This window comes from Gordionus sp. m RMFG-2023, chromosome 2 (assembly GCF_954871325.1).
Source record: "Gordionus sp. m RMFG-2023 chromosome 2, tfGorSpeb1-WG-v2, whole genome shotgun sequence".
In the NCBI taxonomy this organism is placed as follows: domain Eukaryota; kingdom Metazoa; phylum Nematomorpha; class Gordioida; order Chordodea; family Parachordodidae; genus Gordionus; species Gordionus sp. m RMFG-2023.
The window spans coordinates 7,794,277-7,808,979 of record NC_088776.1 but is presented as its reverse complement, the minus strand read 5'-3'; the positions used below and the strand labels follow the sequence as shown (position 1 = coordinate 7,808,979).

Here is a 14,703-nt window from a genome sequence, read left to right as displayed (position 1 = left end):
CGAAATAATTATTGGTATTCAAAACAATTTTTTAATTTATGTTTTATAGTAAATTTGTTATTTATCGTATTTTATAACTTTCCGAATATATAGATATTTATTTCGTCCATACACTTAGTTTTTTTAAATAATCGAATAGCAAAGTCCTGTCCTCCCACTCAAAGTAAAATAGATTTTGTTGTTATATATAATGACAGGCTGGGTTGAGCAATTTAAAATTTTTATGATCAGTTTCCAAGATCACTTATGACTTTATTGATAGAACCAACGATTAGGAAGTATAAGAAGTAGGCAAATAATTTAAAGTAAATTAGACTAACAAAATATAATAAAGCTTAAATATAAAAAATAATTTCAAATCAATGTTATCTACAACTTCTGATCTAATTTCTCCTTCAAAACATAAAGCTAATAAACCATATGTTTATTTATTTCTCAAAATTATCCTCATTCATTCATTAAAATCATATGTTAGTGCGAAATGGGGACAAAATTTATATCATGTAAATATTTTCAAAAATAATTCATTATACATATGTAATATCATAGTTAACTCTAAAGTAACCAATTTAGAGACTTTATGTTCGAGAGTTTTCAATAATTTAGTGCCAGTTCCGAGTGGGATAGAAATTACTAATAGCTTAAAGTATTTTATATTGACATTGAACAGGTTATTTCATATAACATTTTTTAAAATACATGCTTCTTATTAGTATCCTTAAAGATGTGACAAATATGAGCCTTGAAATGTTTAGTTTTTTTAAGAGTGAAGAAAGGGTTTCAAATTTTCCAAGCTTAAATTATAGTGGATTCATCAATGCCCTAGATAAAGTTTTATTAATCTTTACTCTGATAAACGATAATCAATATGGTAAAACAGTAATTATTATATAAATAAAATATTTATTTTAGTTTTGGGAAAAAATATTTTACTTTCATTTGAAGCAATATTTCTATTCCTTAATTTTAATCAACTTCAAGAAATTCCATATAAAATATCGACTTTATTTGCAATTTTTCCATATATGTTATACAAAGATATATTAGATTTGTTGACATTTAGATTGTTTCCATTGATATTATGTAAATTTAAACATTCATTTCATTTTTATAATATTTCTAAATTAAATAGGTAATGAAAATCCAAATAATAACTTCTCTTCTATACCAGCTATATTATCCAATGTATATCTTTATGTTCAAGAAAAAGGTTTTATTTATTTAATAATATTTATGATAAATAAATTCAATATCAATAATTATAAATATATAACGAATTTATAATCCAGCAGATGGATAAAAAATTTTTAATTAGGGTTTGATTTTATCATATTTAACTAATATATTTTTTTTTTACTGATAAATAATTTTCTTTAGTGTTAGGCTACTTTAATTAGCTAATCATATCTCTATACATCAGAGATCTCTATCTTAACCAGGAGCCCCTTTAAATGATATTATCTTAAAAATACAGGCTCTTCTATCTGGTAGTAAATGCAAAAGATAACATTAAAACCCCAGACTTAGCTATAAAAAGAATAAATTGCTCAATTTTACAAAAAGGATCTAAATATGAATTTTTTTAATTACTCAAAATCATTTCAACATGTGTTTTGAACAGAGTTCGAAGAACATAGATTTTTGATCTAATTTTACCTAAAAATCAAAAAAAAAATTAAAAATTGTTTTAGAAGTAAATCTATTGTATTTCATGCATAAAATAATTTTCAAGATAAAATCAAAGTTAAAAAAAAAATTTTTTTTGCAAACTCATGAATCAAAGTCAAATATCCTTAGGTAAAAAGTCTCAAAAATATCAAAAAACATGTTCTGAATTAAAAGCATATAATTTTTAAAATTAGTCACCTTTTTTTTATATATTTCAATATTTGTCTGTGCTTCTTTTTTATGGTTCAGTGCATTGGGTTGTGAGGAATGATATACAAGATGAATAATTGAAGGAAAAAATCACATTCGTAGAAAACCAAATTAAAAAGTGAGTTGTCTCTTGGGAAAAGGGGCAAAACTTTGATTAGTGAGGGACAGTTTAGAAGGGAATACCATTAAAAGATGCTGGTATTGAGGAGGAAAGATGTGATGATGTTGTGATGAGATGAGAAACTAGGAGCAAACTTAGGCAAAATAATGAAGAATAAAAATTTTATGTTTGAGGCTTTGTTTTTGACTATTCCTGAATTCATCATTACCCCATTTTACAGAGAAATATTTATTGGGCAATGCGATAAAATATATAATAATCAATTTTATATCCTTATTTTATTTGTTTTTTCAAAAAAAATTCTTCTTTGATCCAATGATAAACATTTTATTACAAATAATTTTTTATTTCCCATTTTTATATCTAATCAAGTAACTATAATATACAGTAAAACTTGTCTAATTTAAGTTCTTGAACTAATTATAACCAAAATTTTGAGTCCCAATCAAATTCCTATTAACCACTATTATAAAGTTAAAAAAATGTTTACCAATTGGGCAACTGTTAAAAATCTTGGTCCCAACAATAGCTAAATAAGGCAGGGTTTATTACACATAATTAAATAGGAAATATATTGAAATATTTTTTTTTCCTTCATTAAATTGGACTCAAAGAACACGAAAACGAGCCTTTACTATTACCTAAGATTAGTTTATGTCCAAATTTGTTTTACCAAAATTATCAGATTTCAAAATCAAACAAGTGTGGTTTAAAATTAACTCATATTATTAGGGACCAAAGTTCGCCAACCACTTTTTTCTAGTCTGTGTAACATCGATAATTAACACGTGATCGGCAGATACTGATCATCACGGTATGGGGTATGCGTCTGTAAACCAGAGTGTCGAACCGATGTAACAGCGCAGTTTCATCTATTCCAGTTCTTATTATGAAAATGTAAAACGGCTGATTTCCTTTTCGGGTTTATTTTTTTAACCGATTCGTTCCGGTTTCAAAATCTATATCGATTCGTTACGGTTATTTTAATCTAGGTTTTGGATTTTTAATGATCATCATATATCATTTTGATTGACACCTAACAATTCAATGAAAATATTTTTTTTAAACAAAATTTTAAAGAAAACGAAGTTGAATTTCTTATTATAAAACCTGCGTAAGAAAATAACTAATTATTTAACATAACTTAAGCAGATACAAAATTTGTACCATTTTTTTTAAAAAAAATATTTTTATTTATGCCAAATCAATTGAATTAAATAAATATAATTTCAAAAACTGGGTAAAACTGGTTCGAAAATATTTATAACGGTTCGGTTCTCTCCTTTCAAAATCTTATAACGGTTCAGGAATTTATGAAGGTTTATTTTGTCCCGTTCGTTTCGACGGGTGGGCCTCCTTTGATCGTAAGATTTTGATCGCGAAATGGACGACATCATTATTAATAGGAATTTTTATGCCAATAATATTATATTCAAACATTTTCAGATAATTATAAAAATATTTTAAGCAATATTTAAGATATAATCTTTATTTACAAATATTAAATGGGCCAATCAAAAAAGTGTACGAATTTAACGATCAAATGAGTTTGCGATCATAGTTAGACAAATCGTTTCGACACCCTATTATAAATGTTTTACAAATATAAATTTTTTTTAAAAAAAAAACACCCTAGCTCTTCAATCGCAATTGGCCGAAACCATAATGGCGTATAAGAAAGATTTTCATGAGGTAGTTCATTATCATTATGTCATGCATGGACCAACTAATATTTGCCATCTTCGAGAAAAAATAAACGTTGTTTGATGTTTGGGAAAAGAATGAAGCATGATTAAATTACTGATATTCATACTATGATTGCATCATTTTGTCGGCAAGCTTTCTCATTAATGCATGTTTTTATCATAATATAGTTTTTTTTATGATTTGTATGTTTGTTTGTGTGTTTTCCTTCACATAAGAAAAGGTAAGGAAGGCATGATATATTTGCATATATAGTTGAATTAAACCTATTAGGTTCTGGTTATAAATATGAATCTAGGAACATTCATAATTTTGATTTTGATTGATCAAATATTTTTTTCACAAAATTTATTTATACTCAGGTTTCTAGAGCAAAACTTGAAAAATTTTTATCGTGTGTTTTATAGTTACACATATTTTTTTAATCCACTAGGACATACTTTGGGTAATAGCTTACGGCAACGAGAATTCTCATTACGCCTCCACTAGAATATTGTTCAATTATTGGCCCGCTTTGAACCCAGTGCCTTCGGAACGGAAAACCAAATTTATGTGTAACCGAAAATAATATTAAATAATATATGGTTTAAGGTATAATACTATAAACGGGCAGATTTGAAATGTTGGAACTCGACAAATATTCTAAATTATAGGGATTTCTGTAGCACTATAAGAAAGAAAGAAGGAAAGAAAGAATGAAATAAATAAATAAAGAAAGAAAGAAAGAAGCGGTAAAAATAATCTAGAAAACGGTTTAAAATATTTTATAATGCTAAAGGTTATATTTTATTTATTTTTTTCTCACTCATGTTTACTCACTTTTGATTAAAAGCATGGGAGAGACCAAAATGTCAAGTTATCGAATGTTCCGGTGGCAAAGATAACTTTGGAGAAAAGGTAAATATATCTTTTGTATTAGCTTAACAACTCCCCCAAAATATCTCTTAAAAAACATGTTAGTAATAATAAATCCTATATTATTTAGGGTGGGAGATGTGGTATGACTGGCCATGAAAAGGGGGTTAAGAATTGGGTCAAAAATTATATATAATATCAATGTGTAGCCCTTAATCTTTAAAATAAAATATGAATCAAAGCTCTATCTATAATATTTGAGTTAGATTAGGTTATGTGATTGTTTTTTTGGCTAGTCAAAACATGGTATGTATTAACTGGTAATATAATATGTGTTAATTTTCCAAAATATATTATATAATAATTTTATTATAAATATGAAATATTACAACACTACAATATAAAATACTTTTTAAAGCACCTATATTAATATTTCTTCATTTTTTAAAGTATTTAAAAATCTAGTTATACACTAATTTCTCAATTTATCATCAGACTCTTAAATTTAATGATAATGTTTTATAATTTATTATCTTTATTTTTATGTTGAACATTCTTATTTCAATATAAAATTAACCACTTATATATTTAATAATTTTATGAATCATTATCTAAATGTTATAATATTCAATAATTTTGGTCATTCATCAATTTAATTTATGATGTTTAATAATCTTAAATTAGACTATTATTATGAAGACACAAAAACAGTGAAAGTCATTTTATTAATTTGTAAATAAAAAAATTATAATATATTTATTTTGCATACATAACAAACAAGTAAATCATTATTATTGGTAAATTGAGCATTAAAGATTCTCGAATTTCTTTGGTGGAATGTCAATCAAACCCTTATATTTTATTCGAATTGAATGGTTTTTTAACAAAAAAAACATTTTTAGTTGTGTATCAATCCCGAATTTTCGATTAAATATACCGAACGACCTCCTCCATGTATAATATGTGAGTCGTGCATCAAGAATTACGCGCAAGATAAATACGGAACGAGTTTGGCGGAATCGCAATTTATCCAGTTGGTGTATCCGCTCGAATACGTGGCCTTGAAATGCGAAAATAAAGTTACACATTTTTTTTTAAGAAAAATTTTTAATTATATTTTAATCTGTATAGATATGAAAAACTGAGCTATTAAAATGGATAAATAAAATTTAAAAAAAAAGAAGGTAGGATAAGAAAGATTAAGGAAGGAAAGAAAGAAAGAAAGAAAAGGCTCTTTTTAACAATTTCAAATTTTTTAAAAAAAATTTAAACCTAGAATTGCCCGAATTCTCTCAAAAATGCCACTCACACCTGCTTTTCTCCCGAATGCACCAACGCCAACTCAAATCGTCCTTTAAGACTTTGCGATTTTTGTTTCGGGGCCAAGCATAATGTCGGATTCATTGCTGGCAGCGACAAAAAATCTCACATTTTTCAGGAGCCAGTCGAGATCCTCTGGTCCAAGAATGCTGATAAAGATAATAGTGAAAAGGACGAAAAGACTGTGGCCGACTTATTGGGGAATCTAGATTTTGTGGTGGTTGAGGCTATCGCTCGGTTTTTTTTATTTAGCATTTTATAATTGTTTGATGATTAATCAAAAAAAGGGCTTAATGAAATTAGATAATACTAAATTACATGTTTTCCTATAAAAATTTTGATATTTTTGGATTTTAAAATTACACAATATACATTGTGAATATTGTATTGCAATAGGTTTTACAATCATAGATATTAATATAATATTCTTAGGGTATTTTTCGTTTTATTTTAATTTCGTGGATAAATTATATAGATTTTTCATTTTTTTTAATGCCATCCATATTAAATCGTATTTATACCATTTACACATGGCACAGATTGATAGTCAACGTGAAACCGCACCACACCAAGCCCAAAAAGAAAGGCGGGCAAAATTTTGGAGGTAAAGAGCATAAGAATAAGGTAAAGTACCAGGGTGGAAAGAGCGACGAATTCGAAGATCCAACCGGATATAACGCCCTCGCCTCAGTCAAAATTCGGGGTTTGAACAGGTCCTTCTCATTCGACGAGCGATTAATGCTCAGCCGGTACGGCATATACCTGCTGCTGGGCCTGACGGAGAATTACGAATCGGCACCTTACGTTTTCATTTACGATTTAATAAATTTTTCGGGAAAAATGGAAAATGGATTTTAAAAAAATTATCGGAATAATGGTTGGTTAAGTTTAAATTAATTTGTTAAACTTACAGATAATTTGTGATTTGTTTTACTAGTTTGAAAGATGAGTCGTAATTTTGAGGTTTTCATTGGCGTATAAATTTTTATACACAATCCTTTTCTTTCTTTTTTTCGACCAATGAACGAACACAGGAAGACCTAGGTCGCTTATTCTCCGCTCTATTCAGGTGGTTCGATTCAACCGCTTACCTCCCCGAGGGAGGATTAGCCTCTTCTATAGAGGCTCTCAAGCCCGACAAGCTAATACCCTGGATACAGGACAAAACCCATTTCTTGTCCCTGCCTAGCACCAAGGATCTCATAGCTAACACATCTTTCTGTCCCGAAATATTTTTCGAAAAAAACGCGAAAAAGCCTGAAATAAAAGATGAAAATAAGAGAACGTCCAATGAGGTTTATTATACCTAAATATCTGAAATTAAATCTTTTGCCGATTTAATTATCTACGGAGTTAAAGGTATTGTCATTTCGGAAAATTTATACCTGTAATTGTCTGGATTTAAATTATTTAGAGCGTTATTTTACTTTTAATTACAATTTTAAAAAAAATATAACCTTAGTTCATGAATTAGTTTATTATTGATTAATTTAATATGTTCTATTTAAAAAAATATATATTGCGATTTAAATTTTTCTAGCACATACATAAGATTTGCGTGTTAAATCAATTACATTTTACTTTATATATCGATGTCTGACATCGTCTGTAAAAAAAAACTCTATTTTTGATTGAAATTTTTTATGTTAACATCAATTTCAAAAGTTATTTTTAAAAGATGGTTTTATTTAAGATATTTTAACTAGATACTATTCCTAATGTCCACCCAGTCCCTTTAGAAATTTGAATCTAATGAAAGAGTGAAAGAAAAAAAACTTTATTTTTCTTCGTAATCGATTTTATATATTGCAGCAAGATGACATATGTCTGGATCGCTCTCAGCGCCTCTTCCTGACTTGCCTTAGCCCGGACGCGTTACTCCCCGCTTTCGCTTCCGGCTTTTACTCTCACTTGTCCTCATCGACTGGCCTTTTTCGCCTATTCTGCCTCGTTCCTTACGACGTTGTCACGCCCGCCGCTTGGAAAATACTCATGCCCTTGTGGCTTAAATCTCTGGCTAAGCCCGACCACTCAGACGATTCCGACAAGGACAGATTATACAAATACAGCTATACCAACGATAACCCTAACGAGAATACGAGCCTGCTGTTGAAAAAAACGTTCGACTTTGAAATGTCCCCGCTTCCGTTTGAACCGGCCTCCCTAATGTACAATTTTATCGTTGATCGACTTTGCAGGAATTACGAAGAATACGACGAGAAAAATGATGGAAATATTAAATGCGAGGATCGAGCACGAATAACGCGGGTTAAGGATGTTCGGGAGATTCACGACGCTTTGACTTGGTTGGAGGTAAACGAATTTAAATTGACCCTTTTCCAGGTTTTACCCAGGTAGGCCATTTCCCATTCTAATTCCCTTTCTCTAATTTTCCCCACCCATCGCCCCAGGTTAAAAACCTAACGTTTTTATGTAATTATCCAATATTTTTATCCGCTTCTCTTTTGGTCTCCCAATGGATCCCCCCCCCTCCTCTCCCACTTTCAACCAGATCTATTCAACAAATCATCCTTATTCATACGATATTTATTTTAATCTTCTAAATTCAATTTTATTCAAAGCATTTACATTAAAGATTCACGTGATCCTTAAAAAAATTTTAAGAACCAGTTAGAACTGGCCTGACATCAATTCTTAATATCTGATCAATATCCGTGAGGGGGGGGGGGGTATGACGCAAGTTCTTCATTGATATTGGAAGTAGTTGTCTTGATTTGGATTTCCTTTTTTATATTGATTTGGTAGGGAGGGGGTAGTAGAAGTCTCTGATGTCCTGTGCATATACATATATAATCTGCATTTTTAAAGCAGGAAAGGAAGGGAAGAAAAGTCTTATATTCGCTATTTTTATTTTTACTTGTATTTTTTTTAATTAATAAAATTTTACATATTACATAGTAATGCATTACGTTTATTGTGCTTTTAATAAATAAGATTCTAACTTCTTCTGAGGTCGCGGTGAGTCTGGACACCCTGGTTACAGCCTGTTTTTTGCCCTGTCTTCGATTTTTGCGTTCAATCAGTTCTAATCGAGCCATCCTTTCATATGTATTTTAATTTAACATTCATATTTGAAATTTAAATAATAAATATAAGTCAAGTGCATGCAATGTTTTTTGGTGATTACTTGTTCTAAACATTACCCTTTGTAATGAGCAATGTTTAGAACATACAAGAGCGTTATAGTAATTATACATATTTATAAAATATATGTGTTCACCTATTACTTTGAAATATGGAAATTATTTGGGATTATTACAAGTAGAAATCTTTTTAAAATTAGACGTCATTTATTGGGCGGCTGCGAATACGGCGCGCTGATAAATCGCGGATGGAAAAAAATTACACTGCCGCCGCCTGTATTAATTCATCCCCCGAACAAAGGTGAAATTTAACTTTGCTTTATTAATTTTCACTTAAAACACAAATATAGAGCTGGGAGATTATTACTTATATAAAATTGGAATATATATTTATACCCTGTTAAATAAATGTTTCGATGTTATTGAGGAAAAAATCCACAAGCAAAATGCATCCTTTTAAAAAGGGGGAATTAATTTATAATATTGATCTAACAATGAACTATTTATGATTTTAATACTATATTATATTTTCACATATATATATATAATGTTTTCACAAGTAACTAATAATCATATAAATAATTAAGTATTATAGTAAAAAGAACAACTAATTAATTTAGAAGGTTAATTTTAATATTATAATACCACTTAAATTAACTTTTCCATTCCTATAATAAATATAAAATACCAAATTAATTTCAACGTCTTATATTAATTTATCCTTTAGACAAATATTTATTTTTAACTTGGATGCTTGTTAATAATATATATTATTTTAAAAAAATAAATAAAGATAATCGGAGTTACATCTCCCTTATCATCGAATGTCGAAACAAATCCGCGGGATAAAATCAACGATGATAACGCCCATTTTGTCTTTCGGAAAGTTGACCAAAATTTCACTGACTGGCAAACTTGGAAAAATGAACAGAGAGCTCACTTGAAATCCAAATCCAATGATTCTCATTCCTCCAATTTCAATAATATAGCTACCGCTTTCCAAATCGATCGGGCCTGCAACCCCATCATGGTCTGCGTCGCCATGCTAGTTCGCGTATTGAAGCGTCAAGTTAGTTTTTTTAACTTAGATTCTTTGTTTGGACGCATTATGACAATTGTATTTATTTGTGAATAGTTCTCGCGACACATTATTTTATCATAGCGCAGCTGTGAATTAAGCGAATCGCGCTTGACTATAAACGAGGCCTAGTAATTTAACTAAAGTTACATCTTGTTTACAGATATTAAAATATCTTTACATAGAAATTTGGAACCAAAACTTAGTAACGAGGTATCGGAACTGAATCAGAATCAAGTTACAGGAAATTCCTTCTAAAATTTCTTAGAGCCGACCTCCCCCCCTCTCATTTTTTAATTTTTTTTAGACACCACGAGTTTTATTTCTTTTTATTCTAGATTTCAAACTTTGCATTTGCAAATGCCTTAGGATTGATATGACTAAAACCAACCCAATAAATGTTTAAGAAATATTATTTTGTTAGAATTTGGGGATGCAGATAAAGATTAGTATATATATTATTTTTTTTAAAAACAGCGTTTGTTAACTGTTTGCCAGATAGTTGCCTATTTTTTAGCAATTCTACGAAATGTTAAAAAATCTAAATTACAAGATAGCTAATTAGATGACTTCATAGGCGTAACCAAAGGGTAGGAAATTTTCCACCCCGTCGGAAATTTGCCTGTTCTCGCGTAAATATCATTTTAAGCTAATATAAATTTCTCCTCTACACTCCCCATCACTACCAATGTTTACAATATATCACTATAACAATAATTTGAAAGACAAATAAGTATTAGCAGTTATTCAAAATAACGACTTTTATTCAAAATTTTTGGAAAATAAAGCGATTCAAAATTATATTTATAATAATGTTATAACATAGCCAAATGTTAGCAATAAGTGAGCCCAAAGACCACCATTAAAATTTGGCGGAATAATTTGCTTACTGCTCCCTTGCCTATAGGAAAATCCTAGCTACGTCTATGGGATGACTTTGTTTTTTTTTTAAAAATTTTAAAATGAATAAATATTATGCCGTTATTTTGATTTTAATAGTTTGAATTGCAAAGACTGATTCTACCTTACGTAGCGGAAAATAAAAGAGTTCTAGAAATCACGTCAATTTTGCAATCAGTATTCGATTTGGCTTACAGTTCCCTTACCTTTAAATACTCGCACGATATCACTGTCTATCAAAGCGAATCGTTCTTCCATCATTATTGGCATCTACTGAATTACACGTATATAATATATATATTTGAAATAATCATATTTGGAAATTTAAAAATGGACCCCCCCCTCTCCCCCACTTCCCATTTTAAATCTATTTGTATCCTTTTATTTTTGTAAAATAAAATGTATTTTTGATAATATTTAGTTTCGGATGATGTTTTTAATTAAACAAATCTTTATTTTAAAATTAATTTTTTTATTTTGAACATATCCTAAAATAAATTCAAAAGTCAAAACTCATCAGGAAAAGATAAAAAAAAAACAAAGTCGTAAATTACAATAAAAATTATGAACAGCTGGTTTGAATCTCGGGTATGCCGGTTTTTTCATCCATTAAAGCATTTTGATATATTCGATAATGATTCAGTAAATTATAAAGGCTCGATTCGTTCCGAGTGCACCCAACCGAGCCCGTTTTCAACCCTTTTACCGTTTGGTTGGGTACGAACTCACTCCCTTGATTTGATGTAATAGATTAAAAAAATAAACTTTACCCTATCAAATAAATGTAACTTTAAAAAAAATATGTATGATCCGATAAATTTAAATTTATCGTTTAATTACGTTTTGGCACGTCTGAAGATATAGAATAATTTTAAAGAAATAAATAACACATTCCTCGATTATTTTAAAATAAAGTTGATGCTTCTCCGTTTGCGATTAGATAGGTAATGCGCTAACCGAATTGAGTGAAATTTATTTCTAACAAGTGTTTGGAGGCAGAACTTGGAACCCCTTTGAATCGGGCTAAATTTAAGAACTAAAACCAAGTTTTAAGAACCGAAACCAGGAACCATACGATTTTTTTTTTTTTATGATAATTTTAAAAATATCCCCTACCTCCCCTCTTCTTCCATTATTCTGGCCTAAAAGTTTTCAACATTGCTGGGATCTGTTGAGATTCATTTGTCCGGAATTTACTCTCTCGTACATCAGAAGCGAATCGTCGGAAGTGGGAGATTCTCTATTATCTACCGAAAGCGAGGACGCCTTATCTAGCGGGGACAGCGGCATAAATATGGGCAGAGATTACGGGAGCGATTTGTCATCGACGGGCGATAAATTCAGAATTTCTAAACATTTTCGTTTTTTTTTATCATATAAATAATAAATTATATTTTTTTTAAAAAAAAAAATCCCCTAAATTTATGGAGGTTATTATATAAGAGCATAATGTTCAAGCTAATATATACTAGAGGTCTGTATTGGGCTGGTTTTTCACCCCCCCCCCCCTTACACCTGCCCATGGGCGAGCGGGCGGGTGGGTAAATTTTTAAAAAGATTATAAGTGATCTGGTGGGCGGGTTAAATAAATTTCAAAACAAAGAGCGTGCTGGCTTTTTGGCTAAAAATCCGCCCATTGTAAACCTCTAATGTATACAAATAAAGAATGATTTTGATGGATAATATGGAGCAAAAATAATGATAATAAATTTTTATAATTCATCAATTTTAATATAATTTTAAAAATATTATCTTTCTAATTGTGTTTATTTTTTTTAATTACGTATTTAATGCTAAACTTTTTCATTATATTAGACATCTTCCAGAAAGGCGACAAACGCATTAGCGGTAAAGGTAAGATAAATCGTTATGTTCCTAACTTGGACGATACTCCGAAATCTAGAATCAAAGACAAAGTTAGCGTAATTTATTCCATTTATTTATTATAAAAATAATAGTTGGCTTATAATAACTTTCATATAATCTCTTCCCGTTAATAAGATTCGATTAATAGTACTCGCCTTTAGAAATTATATCAGTTTAAGAAAAGTTAAATTAAATTCCTTTCAGTAATAATTTTGTTTAAGGATAAATATATATATTCTTTAGATACAGATCCCTTAGAAGTTCGTGATCTCTGTATTTAGAGAGTAAAAGCCGTCATATTTATATGAAAAGCACTTATTCAATATTTAAAAAATAAAATTTAAAGCTATATTTAATTTTTTTTTAGAGTTTTCAACACTTCAAAGAAGTCGAACCTGCTAAAGATAACAGAATAATCGCTGAAAAACGACTCGATCTTAAAACAGCTTCAGAACATAAAGAAACTCTCACCACTAAAATATCGTCTTTTCCTGAGGTAGATACTCATCGTAAAATATTAATACACACGTGACAATTAAACTGGTTTATTTCGTTTAAAAAAAATTCTCTAGTGCGCCTGCGCTAATCGGCGCAACTAACTTTCATTGGAGGGAAATGTCTCTTTTCCCCTTTTTCTTTTTTTTTTCAAAAAATACTTGAGATACCATAAATTATTGATATATAAAGAAAATATTTTGAATAATATTATATATTTGAACAAGTTGAGCAAATTAAATTTGGCGACTCAAGCCCAAGCGACTATGACGCGGGTGTGTAGCGCAAACAAAAAGGGTCTGTTGAAAAAACAAATTCAAAGAGCTTCCGGCGTCGGCGAAGGCCCTCTGCAAATAATGACCGCCACTGTTTCTATGTACTATTCGGACGAGGATACGCTTGCCACGGATGACGTTTAACATTTTTCTTATATTAAAAAAAAGAAAAATATTTGCTTCGAGCGGAGCATGGTACCAGAAACCAGAGAACCGCGACAAGTTTAAGTACCTGTACATCTTTTAAAATTTCTATGAATCGCTATATTGCTAGAAATTTTGTTGCCTTTCATTGAGGGGAGGGGTAAGGTTTCATTTAATAGCAGTTTTCTAGGTTTACTCGGGGTCAGCCATTATTGCTAAATTACAATTTGTTTATTAACAGAGTTTGAAACCGGAATACTTTTATATCCGGGGTTCAAACTCCGCTTTCGCTCTATTCAAGAGTTCTAACCCTCAATCGCTATATTGTTAATAGGGATCCCTTCCGGAAATTGTGAAACTCCAACAAGAAAAACCTTACATAGTAAATCAAGGAAACCTTGAGGATAAAAGCCACCATATCTTAGGCCAAGAAGGTTTCCTTTAATAAAAAAATAAATTCTTATTGATTATTGAAACTAATAAGAAACGAGGTTAGGAAAGAGGAAAAAGAGAGAAGGAAGGAAGGAAGAGTGAAAGAAAGAAAGGAAGGAAGAGTGAAAGAAGAAAGGAAGGAAGAGTGAAAGAAAGAAAGAAAGAAAGGAAACGAAGTGTGTAAAAAAGAAAGGAGAAGAGTGAAAGAAAAAACGAAACTAAGAGTGAAAGAAAGGAAAGAGAATTGATAATGATAAATTACTATTTCAAACAAAATAACAGAGCAAGTGGAAAACGTTGGAAACGAGGAGATGCTGGAATCCTTGGTACTCGTACCCACTCAATCTGTCACAATTTACGAAAGGTCACATAATGATGACGAAAATAAAGAAAATGGCGCTAATGTAGCAAGTACAAGCAGTGAATCTTCACAAATAAATGATTTGCAATATGTCGTGCCAGAAATGGCGTCTGCCTCGGTCGTATGCATGCAAGAACCTACAGTTTTGGAAGGACACGTCACCGGTAAGT

General features: G+C 30.0%; 1 protein-coding gene across 2 annotated transcripts in view; it reads left to right on the top strand.

Moving 5' to 3' along the window:
• Nucleotides 1-481: 481 nt before the first annotated feature.
• The window catches only part of LOC135925237 (protein unc-79 homolog), a 37,514-nt gene continuing 23,292 nt past the window's right edge, over nt 482-14,703 (top strand). Inside the window, exons 1-22 of one of the 2 annotated variants that reach the window (XM_065460464.1) lie at nt 482-503; nt 550-670; nt 714-871; nt 913-1,083; nt 1,133-1,210; nt 3,636-3,691; nt 4,137-4,257; nt 4,536-4,600; nt 5,461-5,637; nt 5,835-6,115; nt 6,418-6,682; nt 6,913-7,173; nt 7,691-8,191; nt 8,834-8,947; nt 9,776-10,051; nt 11,060-11,244; nt 12,110-12,321; nt 12,776-12,876; nt 13,194-13,322; nt 13,549-13,734; nt 14,075-14,174; nt 14,455-14,697. In XM_065460464.1, the coding sequence (XP_065316536.1) occupies nt 482-503; nt 550-670; nt 714-871; nt 913-1,083; nt 1,133-1,210; nt 3,636-3,691; nt 4,137-4,257; nt 4,536-4,600; nt 5,461-5,637; nt 5,835-6,115; nt 6,418-6,682; nt 6,913-7,173; nt 7,691-8,191; nt 8,834-8,947; nt 9,776-10,051; nt 11,060-11,244; nt 12,110-12,321; nt 12,776-12,876; nt 13,194-13,322; nt 13,549-13,734; nt 14,075-14,174; nt 14,455-14,697 (3,823 nt within the window). Of the gene's footprint in view, nt 504-549; nt 671-713; nt 872-912; nt 1,084-1,132; nt 1,211-3,635; nt 3,692-3,734; nt 3,856-4,136; nt 4,258-4,535; nt 4,601-5,460; nt 5,638-5,834; nt 6,116-6,417; nt 6,683-6,912; nt 7,174-7,690; nt 8,192-8,833; nt 8,948-9,775; nt 10,052-11,059; nt 11,245-12,109; nt 12,322-12,775; nt 12,877-13,193; nt 13,323-13,548; nt 13,735-14,074; nt 14,175-14,454; nt 14,698-14,703 lie in introns of those variants that run through there. The other variant, XM_065460465.1, reaches the window with a different exon arrangement.